Raw genomic sequence first — 17,678 nt, 5'->3', positions numbered from 1 at the left:
TTGCTATTATTGCTATTATAAACTGTTTACCAATGTAATTAGGTATACGGTCTGATAGAACATGGCCTTCAGCCAATAAACATTCAAGGCTCAAACCCCCCAGTTTATAATAGTAAATTATTCATTTGTCAAAGTTCATGGCACAAATATTCTTCCACCACTAATTCTGGACAGGTCTCCGTGCTTCTGTAACCGAAAGACCACTGCACAGGAAGCTGCGCTCTCATTGGTCAGTATAGCAGAGCCCTGCAGTTGCATGAATTTTAAACTGAGCCCTACCCATGTCCGCATCGTTCAGGCCTTACAATACCTAGGCCCGATTGCTTCTGCCAAATTTAAGGCCCAGCCTTGCCCGAAAGCCGATATCAGAAATAACTTACTCCATTAGTGAATCAATTAGCTGCTCCTCTCTGTCTCTCCCGCTCCCTGCACGCTGCTTACTCTGCATACGCTCTGCTTATGGCAGCTCTGGGTGTGTGAGTATCCATGGCAACGTCAGCTCCGCTTGGGCTGCTCTGTTCAATAATAAGACGAGAGAGTAGTTAGCTGAGCAACTTTTCGTCACTCTAAACTCCCCGACAAAACTCAAGGAACATGATTCTTTTCTGTGAAATATTCTCTCCCGTTTTTTATTTGATGATTTTAAAGCACTTCTGACACCCGTGTTATGGTTTTAGTCAGATATGACTGTACTGCGCTGTACAGGCTCGGGCCGGGTAGCAGAGCTCTACAGTGTAGTCAGAGAGTTGAGAAATGTTGAGATATCAAAAGGGATGGTATAAATTAATTCAGTTACAAACATCGACTCAAAGAGAACACTAAAGAGAGAAGAAAGTAAGTAAAGAGAAGAGCGACCTTAAGCTACTGCCCTATACCTTTCAACGAGACTTCTACATTCACAAACTGTAAGTAACTTTCATTATTTTCATAAATGGCTGTAACAATTGGGCTACAGGCTTCATAGAAATCAAAAAGTACGCCATTTTGATTGTGTAGACAAAGCGTTAGCTATAACATTATAGTTTGTTCGAATATTTGGTTTGAGCTCTCTGGAATCCCCCCTGCCCCACGAGGAATCCCTCAGCTTGAGGCGCATGACCTTTGACATCGGCGCCAATGGCATTCTGAACGTATCAGCGGTAGACAAGAGCAATGGCAAAGAGAACAAGATCACCATCACCAACGACAAGGGGCCGGCTCAGCAAAGAGGACATTGAGAGGATGTTGCATGATGCCGACAAATACAAAGCTGAGGACGATGCACAGAGGGAGAAAATAGCAGCCAAGAACCTCCCTGGAGTCGGACACCTTCAATAGGAAGAGCAGCGTTGAGGACAACAACGTGAAAGGCAATATCAGGGAGGAGGACAAGAAGAAAGTGGTGGACAGGATGCAACCAGGCCATTTTCTGGTTGGAGGACGACAAAGAGGAGTACGAGCTTCAGCTGAAGGAGCTGAAGAAAGTGTGCCAGCCTATCATTACCAAGCTATACCAGCAATGAGGGATGCCTATAGGTAGCTGTGGAAATCAGGCACGGTCCAGCTCTGGTGCCAGCTCCCAAGGCCCAACCATTGAAGAGATTGACTGAAGTGAGGGACTTGTATAATGGACTTTTCAAAATGCATTAGTACAGTATCACTGAATATGTTTTGCTATTCTGAAAATACTCATTTCTACTGTTTGACATTGTAATGCCCTTTTATGGCTCAGAGATATTCAGGAAGTGTTTATATGTATTGGTTGTACTGTAAAGAGACAGTGGAAAGCACACTGTTGATGTTAATATGTCATTTCTAACCGTATTGCATTGCTGGACATTGAACATAAAATGTATTGAAATAAGTTTATTGGTATGTTGGCTGTTGGCTTCTCATCATAGCAGATTCAGTATTCACATGCATTTTTTTGAGGGACACAATACCATGAAATATTGTAAACAAAAGTGAAGACATCAAAACTATGAAATAACACATATGAAATCATGTAGTAACAAAGTGTTAAATAAATCAAAATATATTTTATATTTGAGATTCTTCAAAGTAGCCACCCTTTGCCTGATGACAGCTTTCCACACTCTTGGCGTTCTCTCAACCAGCTTCCTGAGGTAGTCACCTGGAATGCATTTCAATTAACAGGTGTGCCTTGTTAAAAGTTCATTTGTGGAATTTAGGGGTGGTATACAGAAGATAGCCCTATTTGGTAAAATACCAAGTCCATATTATGGCAAGAACAGCTCAAATAATCAAAGAGAAATTACAGTCCATCATTACTTTAAGACATGAAGGTCAGTCAATCCGGAAAATGTCAAGAACTTTGAAAGTTTCTTCAAGTGCAGTTGCAAGATCCATCAAGCACTATGATGAAACTGGCTCTCATGAGGACCGCCACATGAAAGGAAGACCCAGAGTTACCTCTGCTGCAGAGGATAAGTTCATTAGAGTTACCAGCCTCAGAAATTGCAGCACAAATAAATGCTTCATAGAGTTCAAGTAACAGACACATCTCAACGTCAACTGTTCAGAGGAGACTGCGTGAATCAGGACTTCATGGTCGAATTGCTGCAAAGAAATCACTACTAAAGGACACCAATAATAGGAAGAGACTTGCTTGTGCCAAGAAACATGAGCAATGGACATTAGACCGGTGGAAATCTGTCCTTTGGTCTGATGAGTCCAAATGTGAGATTTTTGGTTCCAACTGTTGTGTCTTTGTGAGATGCAGAGTAGGTGAACAGATGATCTCTGCAGTGTGGTTTCCACCGTGAACTATGGAGGAGGTGATTTATTTTGAATTCTAGGCACACTTAACCAACATGGCTAACACAACATTCTGCAGCAATGCGCCATCCCATCTGGTTTGCTCTTAGTGGGACTATAATTTTATTTTCAACAGCACAATGACCCAACACACCTCCAGGCTGTGTAAGGGATATTTAACCAAGAAGGAGAGTGATGGAGCGCTGCATCAGATGAGCTGCATCAGACTCAATTGAGATGGTTTGGGATGAGTTGGACTGCAGAGTGAAGGAAAAGCAACCAACAAGTGCTCAGCATACGTGGAAACTTCTTCAGTACTGTTGGAAAAGCATTCCAGGTTAACCTGATTGAGAGAATGCCAAGAGGTTGCAAAGCTGTCATCAAGGCAAAGGGTGGCTACTTTGAATAATTGTTTTTTTTTTTTTTTATTGAACCTTTATTTGTTTAACATTTTTTTGGTTACTACATGATTCTATATGTGTTATTTCATAGTGTTGATGTCTTCCCTATTATTCAACAATGTAGCAAATAGTAAAAATAAAGAAAACCCCTTGAATGAGTAGGTGTGTCCAAACTTTTGACTGGTGTAGTACTGTATGTCTTTTCACATATTATCATTCGCTCATCCCATGACAATACGGTAGTTGGAACTGGGAAGAATAAGGGAAAATTCTATGCAGTCGTCCGCATTAGGAAGGATGTTTACGTAATATCCGTAGGCTTAAACCGGGGAAAGTTATTTCCTGAAGTTGACCAGTAGTGAACAAGTCCTGTTTTGAGCTCTCACACCAACCCGACCCTAAACACACATACAGTAGATTATTTTCACGACTAAGACATTTGGTGCCATTACAGAACAGATCCGACACAAAGGGTTGATAATGGAACCGTCGGAGAAATCTCAGAATGACGACACTGGTAAGAATGTCACTTAGCTAACTTAGCCATCAACAAGTGTTTTAGCTAGGCTAGCTTGATTGCTAGCTAACTAACCCTTCGTGATAACCACATCTCACAAATGCGTGTGCATTTCAGGAATGTAGCTACAGATCACTGAAAATGTACAAAATGTTGCTATTACTAGAGCTGTCACTCTAAGTGAACTCGTTTGACCTTTCTGTTACTGCCACAAAGTCAAAACGAAAATATATTTTTTGGTCTTAATTTAAGGTTAGTTAGGCATAAGTTTAGCAGTGTAGTTAGGTTGAAAATCTTATTTTTAAGAACAGAAATTGTAGAAATGGGCGGGGGTTTAGCCATAATAATTATGATTTTGTGGAGACGTCAGTCAACCTAATTAGAAGCTATGGCAGGTGTGTGCCAAGGATTGCCGTGTCTCCACTGATACACAGACAAAACAATGTTATCTGTCAGTTCGATTGTCAACAGGTGTTTTATTACATTCATGAATTGCTTTGCATGTGATGTGTTGTAATGTTATTGACATCGGAAGGAATAGCCTGTGTAGTAGGACTAAGTGCAATTGTTTGCATGATCATGCTTTATCCCGCTCATAAGATACATTGAAGTCAGTGTTGAACTCTATTCACAACCTTGTATTGTCCGATATTCACCATAAACAGATATCTTATGTTATCTCTCAATTCTTCTGCTTGTCAGATGCAATGGAAAGCTTGCAGGCCCAACTAGCAGGTTGCCGAGCGCAGCTGGAGCACTGGCAGGGCGTGGCGACGATCTGCGAACTGAGCAAACAGGAGGAGCTGGGAGAGCTGCAGAAACAGTGTGACCAGGAGATGCAGTCTCTTCAGGAGGCCCTCAGAGGTCAGAGAGAGATATTAAGTGTGACCAGGAGATGCAGTCTGAGGTGGAAGATACCTTTTCTACATACCATTGTATAGATGGGGCGGGCCCCCTCTCTCTTGTGAGAAAGGTCGCTCCATACCTTCTATTCATCATGCATTCCCAATGGCGGCTGTGGTCAAAAGTATTGCACTAGATAGGGAATAGGGTTTCATTTGGGACGCAGATAATGTGTAGGACCCACCTAGATGGCCTGTTATTGTCTGTCATCATCTCATTTCTCTCTCTTCTATCCTCAGAGACGGCTTCTCAGTATGAGGCTAGAATATCTACTCTGCAGTCTGAGCGTGCCCAGTGGAGGAGAGCCAGTGTGCAGTCTCAGGTGTGTGTGTGTTCACCTCAATGTTACTAAACCTATTTCCTTGTCTCTGACTCTCTCTCTCTCTCTTTCTCTCTGACTCTCTCTCTCTCTCTCTCTCTCTCTCAGGGCAGTGTAAAGAAGGACAGGTTGGAGGCAGGAGCTATGCAGTCCGAGAGCCAGTCGACAGACTCTCCCACCAATACCCTCAGAGAACCAGGAACGGACGGATGGGATAGCCAACCAGCGGAGGCTGAGGGACCAGGGGAGGGTGAAGGGGCGGGATTAGAGGGCTATTTCTCCCAGAACTGTGACTTCGCTTCTTTCTCCTCCTTCTCCTTGGACACGCCCTCACTGCCACGCCGCCCACCCCCCCAGGAAGACACTGCCTCCCTGGTCTCCACGGGAACCCTGGTGCCTGAGGCCATCTACCTGCCCCCGCCCGGCCACCGCCTGGTCACACACACCGAATGGGATTCGCTTAACACACAGGTGAACACACACACTCTGACATCAATTCACTAAGCAAACAAGTGAGCACTAGCCATAGAAACACACTCCAACTAGGACTTCTACTGAACAAAAATATAAACGCAACATTTTAAGTGTTAGTCCCATGTTTCATGAACGGAAATAAAAGATCCCAGAAATGTTCCATACACACAAAAAGCTTATTTCTCTCGAATGTTGTGCACACATTTGTTTACATCCCTGTTAGTGAGCATTTATCCTTTGCCAAGATAATCCATACACCTGACAGGTGTGGCATATTAAGAAGCTGATTAAACAGCATGATCATTACACAGGTGCTGGGGACAATATAAGGCCACTCTAAAATGTGCAGTTGTCACACAACACAATGTCACAGATGTCTCAAGTTTTGAGGGAGCGTGCAATTGGCATACTGACGGCAAAAATTTCCAGCAGAGGTGTTGCCAGATAATTTAATGTTAATTTCTCTACCATAAGCCGCCTCCAACGTCGTTTTAGAGAATTTGGCAGTACGTCCAACCGGCCCCACAACCGCAGACCACGTGTAACCACACCAGGCCCTCCACATCTGACTTCACCTGCGGGGTTGTCTGAGACAAGCCACCCAGACAGCTGATGAAACTGTAGGTTTGCACAAACTAAGAAATTCAGCACAAACTGTCTGAAACCGTCTTCGGGAAGCTCCTCACCAAGGTCTTTGCCTGAATGCAGTTTGGCAAGGGTTAGGTTATCTCTGTGACCGACAGATGCATATCTGTATTCCCAGTCATGTAAAATCCATAGGTTAGGGCCTAATGCATTTATTTAAATTGATTGATTTTGTAATGTTATTTTGCTATAACTCAGTAAAGTGTTTGAAATGGTTGCATGTTCCATTTATTTTTGTTAAGTGTAAAAACAGTCAAATACCAACGTTGTCTATCAAACAGGTGAGCCAAACTTTACAGGTTAGGAGTGGACTCATGACGTCTGATGTGGTGTGGTCTGATGTGCAGGTTGAGGAGCTGAAGGGAGAGCTGAGTCGACTGAGGGACGAGAGGACAGAGCTGGAGAGCGAGCTGGACACACAGACTACCGAGACACACAAACACGTACTCCCACATTTGCACACATGGCATATATTGTATATTGAGAAGCGTCAGTTATCCACGGAATTGAATGTGAATGTTACTATATGTGTGTGTGTGTGTGTGTTAGGTCTCAGTTCTCCAGACTCAGGTTCAGACCTCAGAGGCCCTCCTACAGGAGCTACAGAAATCGTTCAACCAATCACAGAATGCTGTCCATAGCAGGCTGGTGAGTGACAGGCACCTAGTCCAACCAGGGAGGAGGGGGATGAGGTCCATGTAGTGTGTGTTTGAGGTGTTTTGTGTGTGTGTGTTGTGTTCTCAGGCGGAGCTGTCTCTCTCTCAGAGGAGGGTGTGTAGCGAGCTGTCCAGGCTAAAAGGGGAGGAGATCGAGGAGACTGATGGGGCAGGGGACGCCAACACACCCCTTGGTCCTACACTACAGGTGCAGTTTGTGTGTGTGTGTGTATTCATACAGTCAAGAATCATTGAAATACATAGAAAACATACTATTACTGTATGCACTACTGTACTCCCACCTGTAGGGGGCACACAGTGAAGAGAGGCTGCTTATTGAGATCGTCAACCTAAAGGAACAACTGGAGACCCGCGTGGAGGAGAGCGGTCTGTTCATCTGCCTTTCCTTCGCAATTTCTTTGTCTTTGTTTCTTTCTTTGTGTTGATAAGTGTAATAGAAACTGCCAGTTATATGTTGGTTTTTAACCATTCTCTCTTTCTCTCTTCCCTGGTACTGCCGCAACAGAAGTTTTACAAGGTGAGTGGACATTGGTGTGTGTGTGTGTGTGTGTGTGTGTGTGTGCGCGAGAGCGAGCGAGAGAATTAGAAAATTGTGTGGTAAAGAAGGCCATAGAAATGAATCCGTAATGCATTACACACAGGCAGTTGATAACAGGTGTTGACCGTAGTAAACTCATGGGGTGTGTTCGAGTAGTTAGGCTAATGAAGCCAACTTTAGACGAAAGTCTAAAGTGCCTTCAGAAAGTATTCACACCCCTTTACTTTTTCCACATATTGTTGTGTTACAGCCTAAATTTAAAATGTATAAAATTTAGATTTATTTTCACTGGCCTACGCACAATACCCTGTAATGTCAAAGTGGAATTAGGTATTTTGAAATTTGTACAAATTAATAAATAAATGTAAAGATTAAATGTACCACCTGGATTCGGTCCTATGTAGTAACATTATAAATTGTGTTTTAAAATATATATTTTTTTACGTTGGATAAAAGTAGAGACTCAGAGCAAGAACATGGTATATCTCACACTGCAGTTCAGGAACAATGGGAAAGTAACCCCACGTTTTGAGAAAATGGCCGGTGAATGTTTCGGTACACCTGGAGAGCTCTTCTTTGTCCACACCCATTCAGCATCGTTCACACCCCCTTAAGCCTTAGCCCCACCCATCTCTTTAAGGATTCACATGTGAGGCCATGTGCTAAAGCAAGTGAATATGGCAGTGTAGTAAACGACCCAAGATTTCTAGATTAAAAGGGGTGAAAGTAGTAGCAAAAATAGTAGTAAAAATACACTTTATCTAGTCTTTGGTCTATATCCTAATCTGACTTTGGTGCAGGTCATGTTGTTCTTCACATTACCGTCTCTGGTAAACGCACACTATATCAAATAAAATCTGTTTATTTGTCACATGCACAGGATACAGAAGTTGTAAACGGTACAGTGAAATTGTTACTTGCATAGGATAGTCTTTTGTTTAGACATGTAGCTAGCTAGGTAAACAATACACGATGATCCCAACTCCTACTACCATGCATGATTCTGCAAGTAGCTAAAGATAACCAACTAGGTTCAATGACATTGGGCTATAACTAACAATGCAAATGGCTTTCTGAGATACAAATATTGTTACTACACAGATCATACATGTAACATTAGCTAGCCAGCCAGCCATCTATCTAGCGAACAGTACACTTTAACTTGCAATGAAAACCATTTTCTGACGAAATTAGAGACTTGTAATATCTGAACATGTAGCTAGACTCTTACCCATGTACATGGGATGAACGCTTCTCCCTCTGTCATGAATGCCATGGTTGCCCTTAGTTTGAAGATGTAATCCAGAGACAGGTGTTTTATACAATAGCCTTTTTGACTCTCCGCATTTGGCAATCATCTCTCTGCTTCAACCGGGCATTCCACTGATTTCAAAGCTCGGTCAACGTGAGAAAAACACTGTTGATTGCCGTTTCTTCCTCATCGTGAAGACGACAATGTCTGGTTCAATGAAAATGTTTTGAGCTAAATCAGGGATTTTCTCAACCTCAGATCATATTCCGAGTCGGCATCGCACGATCGTCCTCCAGAAAGTAGTCCATCACAACTTTTCCCCACTGATCTTAGTCGATAGCGCTATTAACTTCAGGACCGCAATGCAACACTTTTTCAGTTCTTTCTGATATCTTTCAAAAAAAATCTGCTCTAGAAAGGATTATCCAAACATTACTGAGCAGCTTATGTTATATACAGAAGCATGCTACAATGGCAGACCAATCTGAACTCATCTCTTGGCATGGCCAAAAAATCCATGGAATGGAGCTAAGCACAGGCAAAATCCTAGAGAAAAACCTGGTTCAGTTTGGTTTCCTCCAGACACGTGCAGTGAATTCATCTTTCAGCAGGACAATAACCTAAAACACGAGGCCAAATCTACACTGGAGTTGCTTACCAAGAAGACAGTGAATGTTCCTGAATGGCTGAGTTAGTTATGACTTAAATCTGCTTGAAAATCTCTGGCAAGACTTGAAAATGGTTGCCTAGCGATGATCAACAAACAATTTGACATAATGGGCAAATATTGTACAAACCAGCTGTGCAAAGCGCTTTGAGCAGTAGTGTCAAAACTCATTCCATGGAGGGCTTAATGTATGCTTGTTTGTTTTTATCCTTTCAATTAAGACCTAGACAACCAGATGAGGGGAGTTCCTTACTAATTAGTGACCTTAATTCATCAATCAAGTACAAGGGAGGAGCGAAAACACTAGCCCCCCCCTCCCGGAATGAGTTTGACACGTGGCTTAGAGACTTACCCAGAAAGACTCACTGCTGTTATCGCTGCCAACGTTGTTTCTAACATGCATTGACTCGGGTGTGAATACTTATGTACATTAGATATTTCTGTATTTAATTATCTATACATTTCCTAAATTAAAAAGTTCACTTTTTCATTATGGGTTATTGTATGTAAATGGGTGAGAAAATCCATTTTGAATTCAGGCTGTAACACAACAAAATGTGGAATAAATCAAGAGATATTAAATACTTTCTGAAGCTATTGTATAATGCATTTGTTAGAGTTCTCAAATCACTTTCATTTGTATCCCCTGTAGCTTTAGAGTCGCGGCAAAGCTGGTTCCTGTTTCAGTCACGTCTTTGGTCGAGTCCGCGTGGGTCAAACAAAAACACTGATTGGTTGAAATCAGTGACAAATAGTGTCAACCAGTTGCCAGGCAAAGGCTGTATGGTGCCATCGGTGAAAAGCAACTGCAGAAATTGAAGGAGACTATATCAAAAACCGCATGACCTTAGATCACATGGTTATCCACATAATGCATTTTTGAAAGGCGGTGACTTGACAAAACGTATCCGCTCCAACAAGCCCATTGACTTCCTTGATAAATAAACGTTCAGTAAAAATAGTCCTGTTGACCTTTGCCCTCTGCAGTGCAGCTGTCCAGTCTGAAGACCGAGATGGAGCGGGTCCAGTGTCAGAAAGAGAAGCTGCAGTTGGAGCTACAGACCTGTCGCACCGAGCTACAAGGCCTCAGGGTGGCGCTCTCACACCTACAGGGAGACAGCAAGACTCTAACCCATGACAAGGTACTGTACAGGGGGACCAGGGATAGAGGTGTGTGCGTGCGTCTCTGTCCGTGTTATACCTTTTGTGTACTTATCTTTCCTACTTTGGGAACACTTAACATGTTACTGTAGCTTTATCTCTCTCTCTCCTTACCCTGACCATTCTCACTCCCTTTCTATCTATCTCCCTCCCAGGCGTCCCTCCAGCAACAGTGTTTGGAGCTGCGTAGCCAGATCATCAGTATGCGTTCTCAGGTGGACACCAGCCAGACGGTGCAGAGGGACTTTGTCCAGCTTTCGCAGTCACTGCAGGTACAGTAGATTGGTCCTGATTCAGGACCAGCCCACTCATGGTGTATTCACATTGAGTTGGTTTATGTTAGTTTACAGCATTGATCTAGGACCAGTCCAGCTGGATTCCATTTTCCGTCCATAGTCAAATGACCATGAGCCTTCCTCATGGTCTCTCTCTCTCGCTTTCTCTTCTCTTACTCCACCCCCTCTCGCTCTCTCTCCCCCTCTATCCCCCCCTTCTCTCTCTCCCTTCATCCCTTTCTTCTAGGTGAAGCTGGAGTTGATCCGTCAGGCTGAAACTCTGGACCAGGTCAGGGACATCTTGGAGGAGGGGCTTCCTGAAGAGGGTGCCCCGCCCACTGGTGCCACGTGAGTCTATCAGAGCAACACAACAGAGCCAAAGCGACGGGAGAAACAAGAAATATTCCAAGGGTGACCAATAAGAACGCGGCTGGACATGAAGTGCAACAGTAACCACAGAGAAAGATTTGACCACTATCATGACTATGCCCACGTTGAAGAGGAGTGGGCTGAGCAAGGAGCTGTGCATAATCACTGATATACAAATCAGCTTGCATTTCAGACAACTCCTAATGAGAATCAGATCTGTGCTGGCCTTGCTCAGGCCAGTTCTCTCCAACATTGGGAATCGCCACCTCCGCTTGTAATGTGACTTGGAATATTTGTACTTTGGAGCTGTTCAATGATGTTCTGATTATTTTTTTTGGTTGCACCTCGACTCATGTTGCTTAAGCGCCCTCCATCTTTCCATATTTGAGAGTTTTTCAAATGTATTTTCTCATGTTCAATGACCAAACACTCATTCTATGACCAAACTTAACCCCCTTTTTTAAAACTGGACTCATTGAGATAACTTGAATATTTGTATTGAAGTTCCTGACTCGACATTCCCGCTAGTCAGATGTGACGAGAAACGGTCCATTACTGCTTTAGTGGACGTCACTAAAAGGCAATATGTTGAGAAAAGGCCAGTATCTACTACTGTAAGTTATACTGTATTATGATACTTAAATACACATGCATGCGCGCACACACACACACACACACACCTCTCAGGACTTCCGACCATTGATCTAATGGCACTGCTCTTGTTGATACCAGCGAGTAACACTAACAACCCTGTTCCAAACCACTCTGACACACTTACCATCTTTACCTTTTTTAGACTTGACCATGTTTTTAAATGAAGAGTAAGAGATAAGAAACCTGTAAAAAATAATGATATGAATGAATTTGGCATTCTCTCTTGTTGATACTAATTGCCGTAATATATAAATATACATTGAAAGACTACTCTTTGCAGGATCATGTTCTTGTGTAATTGTTTGCGGAGAGAGCGGTGTGTGTGTGTTCACCCTGTTAAACAGCCGGGAAGCATGGATCCCTTAGCACATGAAAACCCTGGAGTCCTTCCACATAAAGTGCCTCCAGAAGATTCTCGTTGTTACCTGGCAGGACAGAATACCCCACACCGAGGTACTGAAACGGGCTGGCAGTGGTAGCATGCAGTCCACCTTAAACAATCACCAACTAAGATGGCTTGTTCATGTCATCCGCGTCCTAGAGGGCCGACTGCCAAACGAAAGTGCTCAACGGTCACACGAAGGCCAACGCTGTGCTGTTGGCCAGAAGAAGCGGATGTAGGACCGAATTAAAACCACTCTGAAGAGGTGCAAGATCAATCCATCCAGTATAGAGGACCTAGCCACCTGCCAAACGTTCTGGCGCTCATTGGGCATCAGGAGTATGAATGCACACTGTCTGGAGGCAAAGCGTGCAGAGGCATGCTAACAGGGCTATTCCACCCCCCTCCAACCAAGCTTTCAACATGCCCAGTCTGCAGCTGTAAAACCATGATTGATCTCCACAGCCACCAAAGGACTCCAAAGTAAAGGAGAAGATGCTTCTCATCGACCGTAAGTAAGTGAGATACTGGGAATAAAACCAAAACCAATAACAATTAACCAGCCAGACTCGCATTCTCTTTTAATACAGTTTTATTTTTTAAGAATAGTCAGAATAATTTGAATATATTGTTCATGTTCATAACGCTTACCTATATATTAACTTTATTTCAATACATACACAAAGGAAAAAAGTGTTTATTTGCACGTTTTTTTTTCTTTTTTTTTCGTTTTTATATATATTTTTCTGGTGGCTTTTTATGTTTCATTCTTTGAGCTTGTCAAAAAAAAAATCTCACTTCTAGTGACGGTCTGCGCTCTCGTTTCTGGGAAGCACTTCCACCGTTTTCTCTTCTCATTATTTTCTCTCCTTTATACTCCTCGTGTTCTTTTAGTCCCACTTCTTGCTTACTAGATTGTCATCAGCAACTGCATGGGAAAGAAAATGGCTGTCATTTTCAGGGTATTGGCAACCGGATGAGGTAGGACTAGACTCAAGTCCCAAATTTTGCACTAGTCCCCAGGGATGAATTTGGAGGATGGGTATAAGCAATATGGGGAACATTCCAACCAAGCCTAAAAATGACCATATTTTGAATAATTACAACCCTTTTAGATCTACATGAAGTACTATTGATTGATGTGGAGTTGGGCATGCATCTATTATTCTGGCCATTTTAGTTACATATTAGTACGGCTCAATTTACGTTATCCAACACTTATATACTCAACACCAAATATTGGTGGTTCTGTAGAGCATGGCGCTTCCAACGGCAGGATTGTGAATTCCCAGAGGCCACCTACATAAAAGTTGTTTTGGATAAGTGTCCGCTAAATGATACCAATATTAAACATTTAAAAAACTGACTTTTCCATACAATCATAGGCTACTGTATGTTGACCGTAGTTAAATGTTAATATTGGAGATGTTTTATATTAACAAGTTAAAACTGCAATGGCTAACCTTATCCCCAAGCATGATCTTGCTGGTGGAAGAGTACTCAAAGGCAATTACTACCTAAATGTGACATTATAGCCATAAAATGAGACAAACTTTAAGCAGTATGGGGAAACATAGAAACCTGTAGGAAGACACTCACACAATAGACTTTAGTGAAAACATGTAAGAGTGGGTATTATATATTATCAGTGTAAATTCAGTGTTGACACCATCTGGACACAAAATACAAAACCATTGATTCATAAACAAAAGTGAAAACTTTGTAAGGGTACAGCCTCAGTGTTCACTGTAAACAATGCCCCGGAAGTTGCACAGAAATCTCACAACATTCAAGTTTCCACTCGCAAAACCTGAAATTTGCCCAGGGCCCAAAATAGAGGGAACATTTCTGTGGATATTACAGGATATTATTACAAGGAATAATATAGATTTAATCGAAAACAGATGTGTGTGTCCTTACCCTCCAGGTAATTGCGAGCCACAAACTTGAGGACCTCGTCAATGAGGATGACAGGGAAGGAGAGCTTGAGCACCACCATCCATTTCTCCACGTTCAAGTGGGTCAACTTAAAGATCATCTGCAGCGGAGAGGACCGGCACATTTCAGACACGTATCACATACTACTACTTAGTTATCACGTACTTTTTAGTGATCACATACTCTTGCGGCTAGATTCAATCCGATCGGCCCTTTTATGCTATGCACCTTTTGAAAAGCAATGTTTCTGTGTTTGCGTAGGCCACTCATTGTAAACACTGCATATGTCGGCTCAATCGGGGAAATTACCTTTAAAATGTAAATCGCACTATAACGTCCCAGATTGAATCTAGGCCTGACTCAGTTGTCAAATACTCTCACTCAGTTGTCACTCTTAGGGCTCTATTCAATCTGTATCACTGATTCATTACAGATTTATGTGATAGAAATGTTCAGGTTGGGCAGACATATGTAGCGTTTACCGTGAATCCGCCGATAACGCGGGGACATTGCCTTTCAATTTCAATCACGCTCTAACGCTGAATATCACAGTAAAGGGGAGTGGATAACAATAATGTCTGTATAACAATAATGTTTGACTGGGAGAGAAAGAGCGAGAAGCAGACAGAAGGCAAGAAAGAGCGAGGCAGAAGGAGATCGAGAGAGTAAGACAAAGAGAGGTGGATGTAGGGTCAAAACTAGTGGTCCTTGGAGCCGGAGGGTTGTGGTGCGAGGTCAGGCAGACTCACGGGCATGGGGTCGACGTAAATGATCACGAAGTGGAGTGACATGGAGAGGGACATGGCTCCAACCAGCCACAGGTTGCTCCAGGGGGGCATGCGCAGCAGGGACTGGTTCTCAGACAAGCTGGGAAGGGGGGGCGGAGGGGTTACGTAATCATCGCTGGCTAAACACTGTGTGCGCGAGCGCACTGAGATGTTTAGACCCTTCTTGAAATGTACATTTGATTTGTGGATCCAAATAAAGTCTTTAAAATGTGTGTGTTTATACGCTGTTATCCACAGAGGTGTGTGTGCCAAGAGGTGTGCACAGAAGCATGTGGGGATCTGAGATGACATGGTGAGGGATGGAGGATAATGTTTGTTCTGTACGTTTAATCTAAAGTTACTCTTCCAATGTCTTTGGGGTTACACTACACTTTCAACGTTATAGCTACTTTTGGGATTGGGCTTTCATATCGTACTCTTGATACTCTGTGTTTTAGAAACGCACTGTTATAGAAGTGCTATAATTTATAAACGTAAACAAAGTGTTTTATATAACTTTACTGTTCATGTTCCACCTCTAAATTGATCTACTGTGTGTGTGTATCAAGAGTTACAGTGCTAACAAACTACCAATGTTGCTAATTCTGAGGACCCAGATTAAACATACTCCTGTTCTGCACTACAAAGCATGTCAAATGGATAATCTCCATTGAAAGTGCTGTTTTAGTCAAGGAGTAGGCTTAATCTGGGACTGGGAAACGGGCCTTTAATGTTATGCCTAATTGAATCTAGCATTTCTACCATGAATCTTCAAACATTGCTTTATATTGAACCAGGCAGGAACCAAAGTTGCTTCTAGCTCTATTTGCAGTCTGACCTATTGAGGGCATTGCACATCTCGATGGTGACCAACACAGACAGGGCCATTGTCATGGGCGGAGCGGCCTCAAACACCTCACAGTGGACGCCGACAAAGTCTTCGTTTTCCTCGTGGCACTGCATGAAGTGGGACTGAGGAGAAAAATCCGAAATTAGGATGGAACCATTTACTGGATTATCACAATCATTCACTGTACATTTTTGCTAAGTAAGAAGTTTAAAATGTAGATCCTAGGTAGACCCTACACCTAAGATGAAAAATCTCCAAGATTGATGATGATCATGATGAAGGTCTATGACCTTTTAATGTATTTTAAATGAGGATCTCTTGATGATAATTATGGTTTTAGACCAATGACCAATTAATTTGGAACTGCAGTGGCACTTTTGTACTTTGTACGGTTTCTTAAATTATTTGGTGAAGCCAAAAACAAATCTTTACATTGTTAAAAATTCTATTAAAAAAAACAATAGTTGATATCTGATACAGTTAGTATCTGATATTAGTATCTGATACAGGTGTGTTGGTGCTGGGCTGGGACAAATGCCTGCACACCCAGTAAAGGTGGAGACCACTCCCTGTTCTACAGAGTGGGACATCCCAAATGGCACCCAATTTCCCATAGTGCACTACTTTTGACCCGAGCCCTATGGGCCCTATATAGGGAATAGGGTGCCTTTTGGGACGCAGATTCTGCTCTACTCACCGGACTACGTTTTTGCTGAATGACTCATTTAAATGTAAGTCCTAGGTAGCCCGTACCCCCACGATTGTATAGGATTTTTTTTTTTAAAGATATATATATTCAGATCTACGTGGAGAGCAATGAGCTAGGCATAGGGTTCCAATTTTGGATTGGTGATGCTACCAAAGATGTTGGATTTTAAGATGAACGACTCAAGCCGTTTACCATTGTCTGCTTACGGGGGTGCCTCTCCCATAGACACCAATGAGATAGCAGTCTGCTAAGTTCATTGACTTCCATTGAAAGAAAAATGTGGGAGGGTCTTGCCATCCTCTTCCGTATCTGATGCTGCTACTCACCAGCTGATAGAAAGACACGCCAGGGCCGTCCTCGCTGTAGAGGAACCACCAGGCCGCAGCAGCAACGGTGGCAGCACCGACGTAGCCTGGAACACACACCACAGGAAGTCAGGTAACATTGATCTCAATTATAATTGGTCCTATTTGATTTCCTCTTTCTGTTGGAAGTATCGAGATGAGATGATGACAATCTTTGTTGGTTTACTTGTGTGAAAATTTGCTTTGCATCACTTTTTAATTCTATTTTTTGATCTACTATGTTCCTTTATCACGAGGATGTTCAGAAACAGTATAACATTAATTTGATTATTGCTTTGGCTTCAGTTTGTGTCCCACTACCATGCCAATAAAGCACTGCTCAATTTGAATGTGGTGTTGTAGAGAGGGGGGTGTCTACGCTGTGCGCCAGTGGAGGCTCCTCAGAGGAGGAAGGGGTGTTTTTTTGTTGTTGTTGTGAAACAGTTATCCTTTTTAGATAAACTATACTAAATATACACGACACCAAATAATGGATTAAAGGTCTACAGTAGCCTCAACAGCACTCTGTAGGGTAGCACCATGGTGTAGCTGTAGGACAACTAGTTTCCGCCGTCCTCTGACATGTTTTCCACCCAATCGAAGGATCAGAGAATGAATCTAGTACTGAAAGCATAAGCTACAGCTAGCTAGCCCTGCAGTGCATAGAATGTGGTGAGTAGTTAACTCCGAGAGAGAACAACAATAGCTGAACATTTTTGAAGCGAGCTAGCTATATTTCATTGTGTTTGTTTTCACTTAGCTAGTGAATGCAGCTAGCTAGTTTAGCCTACTGAAATACCCGGCTCAAACAGAAAGTAATGCTATGTTGAATTTCATAAAAACTAAAAATAGTGAAATGTTAAAAAAAACAACTAGTTATCCTCTTTAGATATAAACTACTAAATATATTCACGTCACCAAATAATTGATTCAAATACACTGTTTTCAATGAAGGTCTACAATAGACTCAACAATAAGCTACAGCTAACTAGCACTGCAATGCATAAAGTAAGTAGCTGACTCAAAGAGAGAGAATGACAATAGTTGAACAGTTTTGAACAAATTCATTTCTTCAAAAA

General features: G+C 42.4%; 2 protein-coding genes and 1 pseudogene across 2 annotated transcripts in view; 2 read left to right on the top strand and 1 right to left on the bottom strand.

The window, feature by feature from the left end:
• Positions 1-931: 931 nt before the first annotated feature.
• LOC115110853 (heat shock 70 kDa protein-like) lies at positions 932-1,589 on the top strand (annotated as a pseudogene).
• Positions 1,590-3,475: 1,886 nt separating this feature from the next.
• Positions 3,476-11,879, top strand: rabep2 (rabaptin, RAB GTPase binding effector protein 2). Its single transcript, XM_029635301.2, has 12 exons — positions 3,476-3,675; positions 4,378-4,539; positions 4,818-4,900; positions 5,006-5,368; positions 6,364-6,459; positions 6,566-6,664; positions 6,761-6,880; positions 6,981-7,059; positions 7,199-7,210; positions 10,138-10,292; positions 10,467-10,583; positions 10,834-11,879. Exons 1-12 carry the CDS (start codon positions 3,639-3,641, stop codon positions 10,936-10,938), a joined length of 1,428 nt encoding a protein of 475 aa, XP_029491161.1. The 5' UTR covers positions 3,476-3,638; the 3' UTR covers positions 10,939-11,879.
• Positions 11,880-12,565: 686 nt separating this feature from the next.
• atp2a1 (ATPase sarcoplasmic/endoplasmic reticulum Ca2+ transporting 1) overlaps positions 12,566-17,678 on the bottom strand; it is a 35,684-nt gene continuing 30,571 nt past the window's right edge. Inside the window, exons 21-25 of the mRNA XM_029635287.2 lie at positions 16,582-16,667; positions 15,535-15,668; positions 14,679-14,796; positions 13,912-14,029; positions 12,566-12,919 (exon numbers count right to left, since the gene is read on the bottom strand). Of these exons, the coding sequence (XP_029491147.1) occupies positions 12,882-12,919; positions 13,912-14,029; positions 14,679-14,796; positions 15,535-15,668; positions 16,582-16,667 (494 nt within the window). The 3' untranslated portion in view covers positions 12,566-12,881. The remainder of the gene's footprint in view (positions 12,920-13,911; positions 14,030-14,678; positions 14,797-15,534; positions 15,669-16,581; positions 16,668-17,678) is intronic.

The sequence above is a fragment of the Oncorhynchus nerka genome, linkage group LG26 (assembly GCF_034236695.1).
Source record: "Oncorhynchus nerka isolate Pitt River linkage group LG26, Oner_Uvic_2.0, whole genome shotgun sequence".
NCBI lineage: Eukaryota > Metazoa > Chordata > Actinopteri > Salmoniformes > Salmonidae > Oncorhynchus > Oncorhynchus nerka.
The sequence above is the reverse complement of the archived record's forward strand: the minus strand, read 5'-3'. Positions and strand labels throughout refer to the sequence as shown.